The sequence below is a fragment of the Panthera leo genome, chromosome E1, assembly GCF_018350215.1.
Source record: "Panthera leo isolate Ple1 chromosome E1, P.leo_Ple1_pat1.1, whole genome shotgun sequence".
NCBI lineage: Eukaryota > Metazoa > Chordata > Mammalia > Carnivora > Felidae > Panthera > Panthera leo.
In genome coordinates this window covers 55,523,874-55,541,136 of record NC_056692.1, presented here as the reverse complement: position 1 = coordinate 55,541,136, position 17,263 = coordinate 55,523,874, and the positions used below count along the sequence as shown (strand labels likewise).

Genomic DNA, 17,263 nt, shown 5'->3' with positions numbered 1-17,263 from the left:
CTGTGCTCAAAGCCCTTCAGATGCTTCCAGAGTCTCAGGATCAAGTCCAGACTGTCTTGCAGGGTACGCAGCACTCCCCACTGTCTGTAGCTTTGTCTTCTTATCTACCCAGCATCCCTTCTCCACTGCTTCTGCGACCATGGTCTGTGTTCCTCTTCCCTTTGGGGCAACTACTCCCCCTCTTCCTTGTGGCTTTTGGGACTCCTTTCTCAGTAAGTTCCACCCTCACCCCCACTTCTAAGGAGAACAGGAGAGCTGGAGTGACCCAAGTTACACAATCCAGATTCTTGAGCTGCACATGCTTGGCGGGAGGGTGATGGGTAGGGTTCTCCCATGGCGTATCCATCCAGGGACCTGGGCCTGGACTCCTCCTCTGCCCTGTGCGCTAATCCATGTCCTTTCAACAGGCCACGTGGGTTCCGGTGGCACATAGCAGTGCCCTTACCCTCGCCAGGCTCTAGGAGGTCCCAGTCTGGCCCCGGCCACTTGGTGGTCTCATTTTTGGCACACTTCCTGCCAGCTACCCTCGACTCTTAACACAATCCCACAGCAGGCCGACCAGTTCAAGTGCTGCCTGCCCCTCTATCCTCTGTGTAGAACGGAGCACCCAGCCCATTCCTGGTCACGTCCCTGCCCCAGCTTAACATCACCTTCCCAGGCGCATCTCTCACAGGCCCCCGGCTTGCCTGCATCCTAAGATTTCCTGCCCTTGTTAGTATTGTGAGCCTCAGAGGGCAGGAACATTATCTTGGCCACCTCTGATCCCAAGCGCCTGGCATATAATAGGTACTCAACAAAGACAAGTGAATGAAGTAGAATCAAGTAGACTCAACCCCCTGGCTTATAAAGACCATAACAGTGGTCTGATCCAGCCCCTCATCTGGGGGTAAGAGCTTTCACTTCTGGGAACTGCCTCTGACCTCAGCAGCACCCCACAGTCCTTCCCTGAAGTCTGGAAGAAGCCACCAGGTCTGAGGTACTGTGAGTGTCTCCCCCTTCTGACAGCAAGCAAAGGCCGGTCAAAGGGGACTCCCTCTGCCCCCGACCCTGGGATGCAGCCATGCACCCTCAGGGTGGTTAACTCTGGCCGTTCGTTTCCAAAGACAGAAGACATAGTGTTCAGATACGAACAGACACAGTTTGCTCTGACTCAACAGCTTAAAAAACTAACTCTCCGGAGTACCAGCCTGGTCCAGCAACTGGACCCCAGGGGCAAAGGCAAGGGACCGGCTACCAATCATTTCTGTCTATGTAGAAAATTTCTGCACAATTAAAAAAGTCAGTCATTGGACCAGTCCAGTGAAGAGGTAATAAGGTGTTTATTAAAAACTTTTTCACCCAGAGGCAGTTAAAATTTATAATTTAAAACCCAGCCCACTACAAAAAGGGGAGGGAGAAAAAACTGTGCAACATTGACAAAAGAACCAAGACAGACAAGGCCCAGGTGGGGCAGCCCCACGGCCCTGGGGTCCCTCCTCTCCGAGGCCAAGAGCAGCAGCAGGGTGCACACTGGGGTCGGCTCCAGTCCCTGGCACAGCCCAGTTCATGGGCCTCCCGGGGCCGGGGGGGCAGCGCCCCAGGAAGCGCCCTCAGTAGTGTGTGTTCATCGCGTAGCCTGGACCCGCGACCTGCTCACTCCGCTGTGGAAGGACACAGAGCAGTGGCAATTCGGGGGCCTCCTGGGCAGGCCGGGGGGCCTCAGTCCCCCACCCAGGGGCGTGTGTGGGCTCACTCTCCTATCCCTCCCCAACTAGGAGGCATACCCTCCCAGACGCCCCCCAGCCCTGCAGCGGTGCCCAGAGCCCCTACCTCCCCCATTGCTGAGGCTGTAACCCGTGGCCACTCGCTGAGATCGCCAGTCGCCATAGCTCCTGCACGGGCAAAGACAGGGCAGTTACCATCCATGGGGACCTCCGGGAGACCAGAGGAGGACCCTTATTCCCAGAGAACTCCTGGCACCTCAGGGCCCACCCCTGCAGGCCCGAGCAGGAACTCACCCTCGGTCTCCCTCCAGTGTGCTCTGAATCTCCTTCAGGACCCCTGCAGGGTTGGGGAAGAGGCCTGCTGAGGCCGGGCCAGACACAAATGTTTCTCCCCCTTTTACTGGTGGAGTGTCGGACAGGTCTGCCTCCCTCAGAGTAACGGCCCTCGGTTCCACCCTGGCTTTCCAAGCCTCCCTCGGGACATCCCTCATGACGGCCCACCGACTCCTGCCCAACTCACTCTCGTCATTGAGCAGAGCGTGCTCCATCACCGGGCCAGGCCTCCTCTCTGAAAGGCAGGGGCCAGGTCAGGCGAGCCCCGAGACCTCCTCTGCCGCAGCTCCCTCCTTACTAGAGCGGCAGTGCCGGAGCCCAGAACCCAGGACTGGAAGTGATGCCGTCTCTACTCTTAGCCTCAATACCACCTGCTGGCCTGGGGTTCCCTTCCTTCCCCTTCGGTCTGGGTCTGGGCCTAAGTATCACAATGTCTCTGCCCCCCACCCCCATCCCCACCCCTGGGCACAGGGAACCCTGTCTTACCCTCTCCATCACTCTGGCTCCCTGAGTTCCTGTGGGGAGAGAGATGGTGAGGACTGGGAGTCTCTGGGCTCCCCATTCCGGCTCAGAAAGCCCTGATCCCATGAAAAATGAGGTCAACTAACCTGGCCCACCTTGAGCCAGGGTGATAAACCAAGCTCTGCCCTGGATGGCAGCTTCCATGAGAGGGAGGGGCATATGAAGGGGGGCAGCGAGCCAGAGCCAGGAGGGTGGGCTTAGCTCAGAGGAGAGGGGCCAGGGCAAAGGCCACCTGTCCTTTTACCGACCTGGCTGGGCCTGAGACCTTCTCTGGGCCTGATCCGTTGCGGGGGCAGCTGTGGCTCTTGGTTTCTGCTGAATCCACCAGACACCGGGGCTCAACCAGCCACTTGGTGGAGAGAGAGAAGCGCTCAAACTCTGAGGGTGAGATCAGGTAGAATCCTGCGGGGGGGAGGAGAAGCCTGGAGGTGAGGCCAGCCCAGGGCTCCCAGGCCCTGCAGCGGCTGACGGGACTTTCCTCCCAGGAGGAACGAGGGGCCGGGGGCCTCCCTCAAAAGTTCTCCGAAGTCAGTCAGTCCAGCCTGGCCTCGGCCGCAACACCCCATGCTGCCCTTCCCAGCAGCCCCTGGCAGCGCAGCGGGAGTCCCCACCCCGCCCCGCCCCCGGGGGCCCGGCTGCCCGCACCCGCCTGCCCGCCCCCGCCGTGCCCACCTTGGCCGTATTTGGTGAAGACGCAAGAGGCAATGCCGCTGACATCCTCCCGGCGGATGCAGCTGTACCGAACCTGGGGCTTGAGCAGGGGCAGCGAGACCACCTGGACGTCACCCAGGTTGGTGAGGACAGTCAGGTGGTGCTCCCCGTAGTCCTCGGCTCGACAGCTGCCGAAGTGGGCCACGCTGACCCGCCGCACCCGCGAGCCCTCCAGAGCGGTCAGCTTCAGCTTCAGCTTGGCGCTCACCTTGGGCAGCGTGAACACCTGGGGGCACAGGGCGCGGCTCACACCCATGGCTTCCGTGCCTGGTGCCGTCACAGGGCCCTGCTCCCCAGCAACGAATGCCCAGTCTCTGTGCCCGCTCAGTGCTCGGACATGCGGCCACTACGCTTTGACTGGGAAGGGACACCAGGGCTACTTATTTCCATGTCTGTGTTCTCCGTCCCCCCTATTGACACAGGTCCCGCTTCGGTGCCCCCGTGCTGACCCCGGGGCCCGGGATCTCCACCCCTCTCCTTTTCGGTGCCTCGGTAGTCTGTCACACACCAGCTGCAAATACAACTTTAAGTGAATCCCGGCCACTGTCATTTGTGCCCAGGATCTGCACTCCCCGGATGTCCCAGGGATCCCCAGGGAGCCCCGCCTCCATCCAAGCGACACCTTGAACTGTTCTTCCGACACCACAAGCAGCTGGTGGCTTCCCTGCATGTCTGGGCTCTTTGACAGGTCATGGGCCACCTCCAGGGGCTCAGGAAGGGGGACGCTATGTCCATCCAGCACCAGGATGCCCACCACGGGCGCTCGGTGCATCAGCTGGATCTCCTTGGCTGCAGGGAGAGAGGCAAGTGGTGGTTGATGGTCGGGGGGAGGGTGAGACTACAGACCCCACCCCACCCTACCCCATCCCAGGCAGATAAGGACCCTCTGCTCTCCCCCTGCCCAGCACTCACCCTGCTCAGCCCTCACGGGCTCATCCATTCTCCGCTCGGTGGGGGGCACACGCAGCGCAAAGGCATAGACCGTACCACCGTTGGTGCCAGCCCACAGCGAGGGGCAGTGGCGGGAGCCTGCCAGGAAGCAAAGGTTTATATCTAACCCACAGTTTCGGGGGTCAGGTGGAGCCAGGTGACCTGGGCTGATGTCCCGGCATTGCCACTCACAACCTGTGTGACCCCAAGGTCAAGTTAGCAAACCTTGTAAGCCTGTTTCCTCCTCTGTAAAACGGAATGGCTGTGGGCCCTGCCTATTTCCTGGGGGTATAGACGGGAAGAGCTGGGAAGGCTCTCTGACCGCTAAGGGACCCAGGCACAGGTGGTCTTGAACCCGGGACAGCTCAGCCCTGAAGATACAGCAGCAGATACCCCCACCCCACTCTTGCCCCGGTGGGCGGCGGCAGGGAGCTTCTGCAGGGCACACTGGGTACTAGCAGGCACTCTTGGAGGAAGATATTCCTCCACTTTACAGGAGAGAAGCGGACCCCAGGTTAAGTGATATGTCCAAGGTCACACTTCTAGAGTGGTGGAGCCTGAGTACGAAGCCAGGGCAACCTGCCTTGGAGACCCAGGCACGGCAGAGAAAGAGGCAGGCAGAGGATCGGGTCTCCCCATGCTCCCAGCCAGGCCGGACAGCAGCCTCCAACACGCCCTCGGGCCGAAGGATGCTCTCCTGGGCCCCCCACACCTCAGGCTGGCCACTCACTGTCCCTCAGATAGGTGTCAGCAAAGTAGAGGGTCCGGACGAATCCCGTGAAGGAGTCCTCTGCTGAGCGAGCCTCGATCTTACGCTGCACAGGGGCCAGCTCCATGTTCTGCGTACCCGTCCGCTCAGCCCTGGCGCCTCCCTCCGGCACCTGCCATGGGTTTGGTCAGGCTGAGGGGGGCTCTGGCCTCCCCTTCCTGGGGGGATCCGATTGCCCAGCACCAGTCCTGCCGGGGGAAGATGGCCACCGCCCACCTGGTGACACTAACTGAAGACTTAACCCTCTACACTTGGGGAAGCTGAGGCCCAGAGATGCAATGTGTGTGTGTCCGAGGCCACAGAGCTAGTGGGCAGCGGGGCAGGACGTGAGCCTGCTCGGTGCTTGCAGCCAAAGCCACGGGGGAGGGAGGGCTAGTTTGGACCTGCTGCCAGCCGCCCTAGGCTCGTGGCCGGTCTCGGCCTCACCTCCCCAGGGGGACCAGCTGGCCGCCGCTTCCGGCTTGACACCCGGCTACGCCGTATCCGGCGGAAGGACTGGCGCAGGGACTTCTTCAGGGACTTCACACGGGACAGGGGGCCCTCCAAAGCCAGCTGGTCACTGGGGTGCAGCGTGCACCTGGGGGGAACATCAGGACATCAGTGCTGCCAGGGCCCTAGGGTCCTTGCCCAGCACCAGCCCTAGACTCAGGCCCTGGCCACCCCGGGAGGGCTGCTCACTTGACAAAGACCTGCCGCCGCTGCTGGTGGTCAAAGAGGCTAAAACCGTGGCTTGTGCCAAAGGCCACGAGCCGCCACTCAGAGTGCAAGGCCAAGGAGGTGACCACGGCCGGGGGCTGGCACTGCACCAACACGAAGGGCTGGAAGCCGGGCTCAAAACGCACGGGCCCCGGGCGGGCACACAGGCGCTCGTGGCCCTTCCAGCGGTAGCCCTCCTGGTCCTGCAGCAGGTCGGCCTCCACCTGCTCCACGGCATGCTCCGCCTCCTCGTCATTCAGCTCCAGCACCAGCACCTGGGGTGGGGGGGGTGGGGGGCAGGTGGGCTGAGCCACCCCACCCCCACCCCCCGCCCAGCACCAAGGAATAGCGGGACCACAGGGACCCTGAGAGTGGGAGAGCCTAGGGCCCAAGGAGAGCTGGAAGGCCTTTCCCGATCCCTGGCCCTTAATCCTGGTTTCTGGAGGAGAAACAATCATCCCAGAGGCCTGTCTCTAATGGGACCAGGCAACCTCTATCCACTGGGAAAAGCACAAGAGCCACAAGAGTCGGTGATGGTCCTGGCGACCTCTTCAGTGGGTGCCCAGGAGGCTGGTGTCTGTCCTTGCTGTCCCCCAATCCTTGGACACCGCCCAAAGTCCCCTGATCACTCCTCCTAGCTGCACCCCCTGCCCCAGCCCAGCCTGCTACCTGCCCTGCCGTGCCCGCCACAGCCAGGTAGCCACTGTATTTGCAGAGGAAAATCTTCTGGATTCCCAGCCTCGGATCATCACTGTAGGGGTCGAAGGAGCCCACCTGACAAGGGAGAGGAGGTCCGTGAGTGGCCATAAGCACGAGACCCAGCCTGTCCTTGCCCTGCCTGGTTTCCAGGCTCCCGGCCTCACCTTGCGGAGCGGGGGCCACTCATCCTCGCCCTGGGCATTGAGGTTCTCGCCGGGCTCTGTGTCAGTGAGGAACACCCGTACCGTGCTGAGTTTGTAGAGTAGCCGTAAGCAGACACCGGAGGCATCCCAGAAGCGCACTGTGCCATCCTCGTGCCTGCGGGCAGAGCCACCTGCCAGTTGTGAGGGATGCCAGGCCAGGGGTGCCCGGGAGGCCCGGGACTGGCACGCACCCGCTCTGGGGTCTGTTCCCACCCCGCGTATTCTACTTGGCAGGAGGAGAGCGCCATGAAAGTCACCTACCCTGTGAGCAGCAGGTCCCTCTGGGGAGGGGCCGGGGCCAGACTGGTACCACCATCGATGGGCCACTCCTAAAGAATGAGACCAAGAAGTCCATGGGAGAGCCTGGCCCGAGGTGGGGCCAGGGCTGGAGCCAGACTTACCATGGTGGAGAAGTGTGTGTGCTGCTGTCTGCCAGCGGCGACGATCCGCTCCCACAGCTTCAGGGGGATGTTGGAGACGTGGTGGGAGCAGGTGATGGCGGAGCAGTGAAGGGAGGCCAGGTAGGGAGGCTGGACTGGTGGCCAACCAGCCGCCTTCAGGTCAATCACCACTAGCTCCTCCTCGGCCAGCACCACCAGGGCGTAGGGGTCATCAAAGGCTGGGGGACAGGCCAAGGGTCAGGGGCTGCAGGAACCGTAGGAAGCAGTTTGCCCCAGCCCAGCCCTGCAGGATCTTAAGCTCTAGGGCTGGAGTCAGAGAATCTGCATTTTAAATTTTTTTTTTTTTTTTTTTACATTTATTTATTTTTGAGGGACAGTAAGACAGAGTAAGAGCAGGGGAGGGGCAGAGACAGAAGGAGACACAGAATCCGAAGCAGGCTCCAGGTTCTGAGCTGTCAGCACAGAGCCTGACGCGGGGCTCGAACCCACGAACCGTGGGATCATGACCTGAGCCGAAGTCGGACGCTTAACCGACTGAGCCACCCAAGCACCCCTGGAGAATCTGCATTTTATTTTATTAATTCATTTTTATTACAAAAAAATTTTTTTTAAGTTTATTTATTTATTTTGAGAGAGACAGAGATAGTGCAAGTAGGGGAGGGGCAGAGACAGAGGATCCCAAGCAGGTTCCGCATTGTCAGCTTGGAGCCTGATGTGGGGCTCGAACTGACGAAACCGCGAGATCATGACCTGAGCCGAAACCAAGAGTCCAAGAGTCGGATGCTTAACTGACTGAGCCACCCAGGTGCCCCAGAATCGGCATTTTAAAAACAAGCTCCACTCGAGCCTCACTTCGGGGTGAGCTCAAGGCCTGCTTCCGGTGAGCAGGAGCCCCACTTCAGGCGAGCCCCACTTCTCTCTCTCTCCTTCTGCCCCTCCTGGGATCCTCTTTCTCTGCCCCTTGCTCACCTGGGCCCCCTCTTTCTCTCCCTCTCCCTCTCTAAACAAACAAACAAACAAACAAACAAACAAATAAATAAAAATGAGCTCCAGTGGCAGCGGGTGGCTCAGTCGGTTGAGTGTCCAACTTTGGCTCAGGTCATGAACTCATGGTTCCTCTGCTGTCAGCACAGAGCCCTCTTTGGATCCTCTGTACCTTGCCCCCCACCCCTTTCCCACTCATGCTTTCTCTCCCCAAAATCAATAACAAATAAAAAAAATCTCCAAATCCAGAAACATATAGAGAAAAATCACACACCACAACCAAGTAGGATTTATCCCAGGTGTGCAAGATCGTGTCAACACATGAAAATGAGTTAACGGAACCCATCACATCAATAGGCTAAAGTAAAACACGTGATCATATTGATCCACGCAGGAAAAATATCTGACAAATCTGACACCCATTTATGATAAAAAATCTAAGTAGGAAGAGAGGGGAACTTCCTCAACTTGGTAAAGATCGTCCACAAAAAAGCTACAGCTCATGTGACTATAATAGTGCGAAACATGAAGCTTTCCTGCTAAGATCAGGAATTTGGCAGATGCCCCCTCTCTCTGCTTGTTTACAAGTCCTAGCTACTGCAGGGAGACAAGAGAAGAAAATAAAAGGGACACAGGTCAGAAAGGAAGAAGTAACGCTGTCTTTGTTCACAGAGAACATGATCATCTCTGTAGAAAATCCTAAAGAATCGACGCCCCCCCCCCCCCCCCCCCCCCCCCCCGGCATCCTGCATCGGGCGTGAGGAGGGAAGAGGCTGAGAAAGGAGGGAAAGCAAGTAGCCTTGTGGTGTTGAGGATGCACGGGAATACAGCCCAGGGTGTCCGGAGCAGGCCCGAGCCCCTCACCTGGAGGCCTTGGCTCGTGAGGCTGGACTCACCTGGAGGAGAGGCCCGCCCTCCTGGGAATCTCCCGCCAGGCCTCCGCTCCAGGTTTCGACATCGCCCTTTCTGGTCTTGCTTGTCACCAATTTACGAGGCTGACTCAGGGCTTTGCTGTCTTGGCCCAGCTCCAGGAGGCCCCACACGGCACCACTCGCCCCACCCCACGATGGGAGGGCTTCGCGTGTCTAAGCCGGGACCTCTTTGCCTCAGCTAGGTAGCTGTTGAGCCCCACAGCCTAGATCTTCCTGCCTTGGGCTCAGTCCCATCAGAGCCGTGCAAGGGTGAAGAGGGTTCAGAGCAGGTGGGAGGTGTGGCCAGCAAGGATGAAGCCACAAGCAGGGGAAGGGAAAGGCACTGAGAGGGGTGCAGGGGGGCTGAGGGGCTCAGGTAGTGGTGCGTTTGGAAATGGACAGGCCGCATCCCCTCAGCCACTTCCCAAGCCCACCTACCTGAAGCAGGGTCTGCCTCGGCAAGGACAGTAAAGTCAATGACACGGGAGGTGAAGTCGAAGGCTGTCTGTTGGCCGTCGTGGACCACCGAGATGCAGTGGCGGTCCCCATAGCTGGCCCGCGGCATGCCCCCCTGGAAGATGGTGAAAGGCAACCTGGCGGGCACAGAAGAGCCGTGGGGTGGGCTGGGGCTCCCAACAGTACCTCAGCCACAGGCTGAGCTGGCAGCTTAGACTTTCCAGGGACCAGAGTGGCAGGACCAGGGAGGGAGCCAGTCTCAAAGTAAGTGCTCATTCAAGGTCCCCAGAAGGCGTGGGGTGGACCGCCCTCTCTTCCTGACTGCAATAACCCAGGAGAACTTGGGGGTGAGGTGGGGGCACCCAGGCTGGGGTTCCTGAGCCTCTGTAGCCACTCCTGCTTTACCCCAGCTTCTACCCCCAGCCCACCCTACTCCTGTTTATGCGTCAGGTTTCCCTGTATGTCTCTGAAGAAACAGGTCTCCTGCTGAAACAGAGTCTGAAAACGGCTGACCTGAATCATCTTTCCGGGAGGGTGGAGGGAAAGGTCAGAAATGTTTGCTCAGGAATTAGCCATGAGAGGTATGAATGAATAGCCCTCTCTCCCTTTGCTGGCATCTGAGACACCGATGTGGGACCCCCAAGGCACTCCCTAGACACCGCCTCCCACAAGCAGAGGCCAGAGTAGCCTCTCGGAAGGCTGCTGAAAGGGAGGACAGAGCACTGATACCTACCCCTGCTTGGTGATCAGCCAGAAGATTTTGGTAATAGCTTTGCAAGGAAAAGGACCTACAAGACAAGGAACCAGCTTGAGTGGGCCCTCCACCCCTATGTCCATAGGGCCCAGACCCTTCATGCCCATACCCATGCAGCAGATTGCATAGGAGTCTTGCTCTGAGCAGTCCCTCGAGAAAGCCATGACGGGCATCTGAAAATCTGCTGCACAATTTTGGGCAGAGCCTTCACTTCTCTGGGCCCCAGTTTTGCTTCTAGGAGTTGGGCACCTACACCCGAATGTGGGGAAGACAGACTGGGAACAGAGGATACTGCTTTGCAAGTGACAGGGCAGGGCCAGGCCCCATTAGGCGGACAGAGCACTGACCGTAAGGCACACAGTTGCGCAGGGGCTCTGAGTGCTGGGTGTCACTGGACACAGGCCACTGGCAATAGCTGCCGTCGGAATGGCAGCTGACAATCAGGTGGCCGTCCCGCTGCCAGCAGACGTTCTCCAATTGCTTCAGAGGAAGAGAGGGAAAGCGCGCAGGCTGGGGTCAGGGTGGTGGTCCCGTACCCGCAGGTCTCAGCACAAGGGCTTTAGGTGATTCGGGGGCCTGAGAGCGCCACGCGGCACCCGCCACCATCCCAGGCGCCGCCTACCTGGCTGCTGAGGAAATGGCCAAGCACGCAGCTGCCCCGCAGGTCCCAGACAACGATGAGGCCGCGGCTGTAGCCGATGAGGACCTGGTTGGGGTCTCGGGGGTGCTCCTGCAGAGCTTCCACCATCTCAAACACCCGCCGGTGGCGGGCGTCCTCGGGCAACCTGGCCGAGGGAAGCACTGTGAGCCCACGCTGCTGCCACCAACAGGGCAGGACGGAGCATGTGGCACAGTTGCTCACCGCGTGCAAGTGCCAGCGTGGGAAGATCGCAGGGAGAGAGAAGCCATGCGCACAAGAGGACAAAGATATATAGAAACCTATATATCCTGTATATCCATCCACAAACGCAGGCGGTTACACTACTACGAAGAAAGGCAAGGCAGTGGCTTCCAGAAGAGTTGATGCGGTGGCTACCTCGGGGGAAGGAGGGACTCGTGACTGGGAAGGACAGCGGGGGCTCCTGGGAGGCTGGCAAAGTTCTATTTCTTTGTCCAGGGGGTGGCTGCAGGGACGCTCACTTTACAAGAATCCATTAAACCGCACATTCATACTTCGTGCATTTCTGCACTAAGTGGTATTTCATAAGGAAACAGTTTTTAAAACCCACAAAATAAAACTCCCTACATTAGGTTGGTCTGGCCTCGAGCCCTGTCCCCCTCCTCCTTCTCTGGGCCCGGAATGCTGACGTGAAGACTGGAGGTGCTGAAGCCAACAGAAGACCATGAGGTGGCAGGCAACGGACCAAGAACCCACACCAAAGAGGGAGAGCAGGAAACACAGACACCTGGACCCCTCTCTGCCAACCCAAGCCAAACCTCTTTTCATTTAGAACAGGATTTACACTGGCAGGAGGGGCTTCCCAGGGCACTCAGGCTGGGGGAGGCCCCCTGGCAACTAGACTCCCACCAGCACAGAGTCAGGTGGGTGCCGGCAGGGCCACATGTGAGGAACAGGTCCTCCTGCTGTCCTGGCCACAGACGGGGCGCCCAGGCTGAGAAGCCGCCATGCCTGCTGACCCGCAAACAGTCCTGCTCTGACCGTGGTCGTGCTGCCCTGACGCTACCCTGCCGGGTGGGAAAGACAGACGTTTGGGCTCAGGCGGAGCCAGCCCCAAGTAGGAATCCTCCCAAACCCAGCGACACTCTTCCTTGGACAGTGGGCCCTGAGCGATGTGAGCACGTTGGAAGGCCAGTGCTTTCGGGACCAGGGTCCTGCTCCCTTGAGCCTGAAGCAGCCCCACATCCCAGGACCCCGGCCTCCTCTCTGTCCCGTGAAATGGCAAAACATTCCACCACTGCCAGTGCTTCGTCTCCTCCTCCTTTGGACCCTGGCACCCTCTCTCCACACCCAGACCTGATCTGACTCCCTCTCTGTTGCCGACATCATCGTTATGGAGCAAAGCCTCCAGAGTGATCCGAAGAAACCTACAGGCTTATGGCTGTCCAAGAGCTTTGGCCATGGGGCCTGCATGCAAACGAAAACTTAGCACAGACTCCAAAACATAAATCTCACCAGGAGTTGCCCCACCTGATGTGGCAACACGAGGTTTGGGCCCCACCTGCCCCCCTGCGGAGCCCCTGGGGTTTTGAAATTCACATGATCAGCGTGAAGACTGCTGGACTGAGACTTGGTGACATTACGAAATCATTTTGAGCATCATTTTCCTCACCTTTAAATGAAATGACAGGTTACCCCCAAGACTCCTCAGAGTGCTATGGTGCTAACACATTATGGGGCGAGAGTCTCAAGTTAGGGGACAGGTTGGGGGCTGAGGGTCTCTTCTCCCCTCCCCGTAGACTTCCCAGGAGAGAAATTATGAGCTCCCGAGACACTACTGGGACTCGAGGGAGAAGGCCGCGCTCAGCTGGAGGGAACAGCTTCCTAATGGCAACAAGGTGTCCAGCTCACCCCTGCAGCACAGCGTCCGAGCCGATGGTCCGGTCCCCCAGCGTGCGGAAGGCCGGCAGCTGCACCGCAAACACGGTGCCACTCTCGGTGCCCAGGTAGAGGAGCTCGCGGGAGGAATGAGGCAGGACCACAGTGATCTGTGTGGCGCTGGGGGCGGCCCTGAGGACGAGAATGGCTGCCTGTGAGCTGGCTGCCACTCAGGCAGGGCAGACCCCGGGGTTAGGATCCCCGACTCCCGGCTGCCCTCGGCAGTCCTGGGAAAGGCCGTGGCTGGGGCAAGCGGGCCCGTGAGGTCCTTTAACGGGGTCTGATGGTGTCTTGGGCCAGGACAAACATTTTGAGTGTCTCCTGCCAAGACAGAAGACAGATGGTAGAGAGCGTGGGCTAGGAGGCAGAAAAAACTCCCCAGAGCCTCCTGTGCAGACGGTGTAGGCGTGGAGGGCCCTGCTCCTCCAGAGCACCCGCATGTGGGGATGTGTTGGCTCAAACAACTGCCAGGACCACCAAGGGCTCCACAGGACCTTCACAGGGTGATTCCACCCAGGAGTTGGGTGCGCCGGTCAGGCCGGCCGGGAGAAGACGGGTACCAGGTCCTTACCCTGGGGGGCCACGCAGCGTGAAACTCTCATCTTCCTGTAGCTCTGACACCCCGCCTCTGACCTTCAGGCTCCACAGGTGGAGGCTGTTGTCGTCCAGCAGGGTGACCAGCTGGCACTAGGGAGGGAAGGGGACAGGAACCAGGAGTGTGTGGTGTCGCGAACCAGGGAGGGCCAGCATTCACTGGGGCCCTTCACACTGGGGCGGCCCACCCCGCGCCGGTTGATTCAGGGAGCCCCAGAACCAAAAGCCCCCTGGCTGCTCTTAGGGTGGTCTGTGAACCGCAGCTGGGGGAAGGGAGGTGGTCCCAGGCCCTCCTATCAGAACCAAACCCAGGACTACTAAACGCCTGCCTCTCCCCACCCCTTCCAGGTGATGTGAGAGTAGGAGGATGCGGAGGGCCCGCTCACCTGGCCAGGTAGGAAGTAGATCTGCACCACAGCGTTGTTCTCCCGGTGCAAACCCATGAACTCCACCCCTGGGGCACCATAGCTACGAGTGGCAGGCTCAGGAAAAGCTCCAGAAGGCAGGACACCACCCCTTCCTGCCCAAGGGCCAGGACCTCTGGGCCCACGTGGCAAGGAGTGTAAATACCTCAGCGTCACAGAAGGGCTTGCCCTCCTCCCAGACGGCAGTGACCGGGGCCTTGGGTTGGGAGGAGACGGCAGTGGCCCTGGCCCAAGGGCCCTTGGCCAGCGGTGATGTCACCCCGAGGTGGAGCCAGCTCCAACCAGGGAGAACTTTTCCAGCCAGGCAGGTGTGTGCGTGTGTGTGGGGGGGGGGCGCGGGCAGACACCCCAGGATGGTGAAGATTTATCCCAGTAACTGTTGGGCTGCTTCCTACAGTGCCCCCCGCCCCACCTGAGCTGCAACAAACCCATCAGCTACCACAAGGTGGCACCTGAGAAAAAGGGCACCCCCATGGGTCCACCCCAGCAGCTGTGGCACCGGGGATTGGTAACCAGGATGTGGCTGTAGCCTGGCAATGATTAACCAGCTGAGGGAGTGCTATCCGCCACCTCCAGCCTAGGCCAGCCCGCTAGAGGTGTCCCCGCCTCCCCCGCCCCTGCTGCATAAGAGGAACAGGAGGGAGCCGCAGCCTCACTGGAGGCTCCAGCCAGGCTCCCCATGGGTGGTTCCCCATCTCCCAGTACTCCCATGTCCCAACTGGCTCAACTCTAGGGACTCAGGGGGGATTTGGGGCTGGGGAAGTTCCCAGACTTGTAGTCCAGGCCAGAGGACCCAAGCGGTGATCCTTCATCATCCTGGAACCCTCGGGCTTGCCTCTGAAACGCAGAGGCCCCCGTGGCCCAGAACCAGTGCTTTGGATAAAATGTGGCCCTTTCAGACCAATGTCCTGCCAACCAGGAGTCAGTTCTACTCTCTGATGTGCCTGTGTGTACATGGCAGGTGTGCACGGTTGGGGAGAATCTGGAAGGCTTAGCACTGCTCTCCAAACCCAAGGACACCCTGGTTTGGACAGCACCTTGGGCCTGCTACCCCGGGTCTACTAAGTGGGAAAAAGGAAAACAAAACAAAAAACTTGACTCCACCTCCGGCATTTGGGGCTGACTCCCAAGAGGCTACGCAAGAGGGTTCCCCAAGAGGGAACATCCCAGTACCAGGAGGGGTCATCTACAACTGACTTTTGTTTGAATCCTGCCAACGCCAGGGCCCCTCCCCTGATGGGAGCTGGGAGGACAGAAAGGATACAGCTTGACGGCTCCGGAGCGGGTGCCAATGGCCAGGATGCGCAGAGACGGGCTGTAGCCAAGGGCGCTGGGCTGGTGTGGGAAGCCATGCTCCACCGTCTGCAACGAGAACCATGTGGGGATGGAACCTGCAGACATGTCCCCTCTGCCCCGCCACGGCTGGGGCACCAGGGCTGGACAGAGGAGTGCAGCACAGAGCCACCTCCAGCAGGAAGGAGAAATTCAGTCACGTTCGGGTTCCTACCCAGATACCTGAGTGCTGAGTCAATCCCAGACCCGTTTGTGACCCAGTCTTAGGCCCTGGGGCCAGCCCTGGGAGCGCATTCTCCCCCGACACCACAGTGGCCACTCGATGCTTTCCAGGAACTCTGACTTGGTTCCTCCACCACCCATACTGTGGGTGACTGACCCAGTCCTCCTGTGGGGGGTAAGGGAAGCTTTGGGGGGGGGGGCTGCCACAGTGGACCAGATGGCTCGGGAAGCCTGGTTGTACCACAGGTCTGGGGCAGTCCCAGGGGCTAGACAGAACCCCCCAGTAGCCTGTCCCAGCTCTGGGCCATCCGAGGCTCCTCCGGGGCCAAACACCTGCTCTCTCGCAAGTCTTTCTGTCGTGAGGTCTCTCCACTATCTTTCCAGAAAAGAAGCTTCTAGAGTTTTGTTGCAGACACATGCTTTTGCTCATTTCTTCTTATAGAAGTAATACACATTATAGAAAACTTGGGACATATGAAGGAGTTTGAAAAGGAACACAAAAATCACCCATACTCCCGCAACCAGAAGTGACCCTTGCTAACATCTGTGAGTCTTTGTGTTGCGACTATACACGTGTGTGTCTCTACTTAATACAAAGACCTGACTGGGGTTGTGCCACACGGATATATACGGACATGCATAGCTTTGTCGCCCACTTGTCCGCCTGTATGTAGCGGGCCCAAACCGTCAAAGGCACTAAAGTGACTTTTAAACGGCTAAGGACTATTCCCTACATAAAGGTGCCCTAACTCACAAGGCTTTAGCTGTTGAACACCTTTGTTTCTGCGGGTTTTACAGTTGCCAATCAGTTGCATTGACGACCTTTCTTGGACTCCTACCTTTGCTTACAACTTGGAGTATTTCTTTAGGCAGAGGTTCCAGTTCTGGAACTCCAGGTTTAAAAGGCATGGGTGTATACACTACAGATCTGGGTTGATAAACCATCTTCAGGAAGGTTTTTGGTTGTTTTTCTCCACCAGCCCTCCCCACCCCCCACCTCCCACCCCAGGGGATGCCGAACCTGTAGAGCTAGATCAGAGCAGGGCAAAGGATGCCAGCCAGCTGCTTTACTTTTCGTTTTTTAAAGCAATGGAGACTCTGCCCTGAAGAGAAAGGTTGTACCAGTCAGGCGGCTCTCCTTAGGCCCAGGGTCCTCCTCTAGGCTTCCCTCGGCTGTCCCATCAGGCCTCAAAGGAGCAGAAAAGGAGAAGTCCTGACGACGGTGGGCATGATAGTTTAGTAAACTCAATGCTGCCTGTTGGCTCATCCAGTCCAGGATGGTGGTTCACAGGAGGAGGCCCTGAGCTGGGGCAGGCCAGGAACAAGAGCTCCACGGAGTCTCTATTCTGGGGACACATAAGTGGAAGGGCCCCCCAGGTCTGGCTCTTTGCCAGGAACTAGTCTGCCCTACAAATGGCTATACCTGGAAGGGATGGCCTGGAGAGCAGAAGTGACCCAGCTGGAGCCCCCCTAGCCAGCCCAGGTCCCAATTCAGCTATGTAAAAAATGCAGCGCCTGGAAAAGCCTTGGGGAGATAGCAGAGTGTCTGGAATGTAAACATTTCCCAGGAAAAGGGGGTGGGGGGCAGGGCATGTGATGGTGTTTGCGGGGACAAGCTCGCCCAGAGCCCCCTTCCGGCCTCAGCCAGTCTCAGATTGCTGGGGCCTCAGGAAATCAGCAGTCAGGGCTTGAGAAAAGTTTCCTGGGACGGTAGCATTTTTCGATCATCCCAATCAGCAGGAACACAAGGCCAAAGCCTCTGGAATTTGGAGGAGTCTGGGGAAAAAGTCCTGCAGGAAGGAGCCCTGTGCCCAGGAGGAGACCCGCGTTGCCAAGTAGGACAGCTGTGAGCTGCACGGAGATACGGAGCATTTATAATGTGGCCAGTGCCACCAAGGAACAGAAGTTTTCATTTTAATTAATTAAAAAAAAAATTTTTTAACATTTATTTATTTTTGAGAGAGAGAGACAGAGATGGAGTGTGAGCGGGGGAAGGGCAAAGAGGAGACACAGAATCTGAAACAGGCTCCAGGCTCTGAGCTGTCAGCACAGAGCCCAAAATGGGGATTTGAACCCACAGACCACGAGATCATGACCTGA

General features: G+C 58.6%; 1 protein-coding gene across 3 annotated transcripts in view; it reads right to left on the bottom strand.

Annotated features, from left to right (window-relative positions):
* Nucleotides 1–1,343: 1,343 nt before the first annotated feature.
* The window catches only part of LLGL2 (LLGL scribble cell polarity complex component 2), a 34,589-nt gene continuing 18,669 nt past the window's right edge, over nt 1,344–17,263 (bottom strand). Inside the window, exons 3-26 of one of the 3 annotated variants that reach the window (XM_042916352.1) lie at nt 14,913–15,010; nt 13,610–13,691; nt 13,201–13,316; nt 12,603–12,761; nt 10,695–10,857; nt 10,420–10,552; nt 10,052–10,106; nt 9,301–9,455; nt 6,968–7,185; nt 6,828–6,895; nt 6,528–6,681; nt 6,334–6,438; nt 5,647–5,939; nt 5,395–5,545; nt 4,930–5,080; nt 4,182–4,298; nt 3,892–4,058; nt 3,231–3,495; nt 2,807–2,960; nt 2,523–2,551; nt 2,224–2,271; nt 1,998–2,040; nt 1,810–1,871; nt 1,344–1,640 (exon numbers count right to left, since the gene is read on the bottom strand). In XM_042916352.1, the coding sequence (XP_042772286.1) occupies nt 1,633–1,640; nt 1,810–1,871; nt 1,998–2,040; nt 2,224–2,271; nt 2,523–2,551; nt 2,807–2,960; nt 3,231–3,495; nt 3,892–4,058; nt 4,182–4,298; nt 4,930–5,080; nt 5,395–5,545; nt 5,647–5,939; nt 6,334–6,438; nt 6,528–6,681; nt 6,828–6,895; nt 6,968–7,185; nt 9,301–9,455; nt 10,052–10,106; nt 10,420–10,552; nt 10,695–10,857; nt 12,603–12,761; nt 13,201–13,316; nt 13,610–13,691; nt 14,913–15,010 (2,994 nt within the window). In that variant the 3' untranslated portion in view covers nt 1,344–1,632. The other 2 variants (XM_042916353.1, XM_042916354.1) reach the window with 2 other exon arrangements.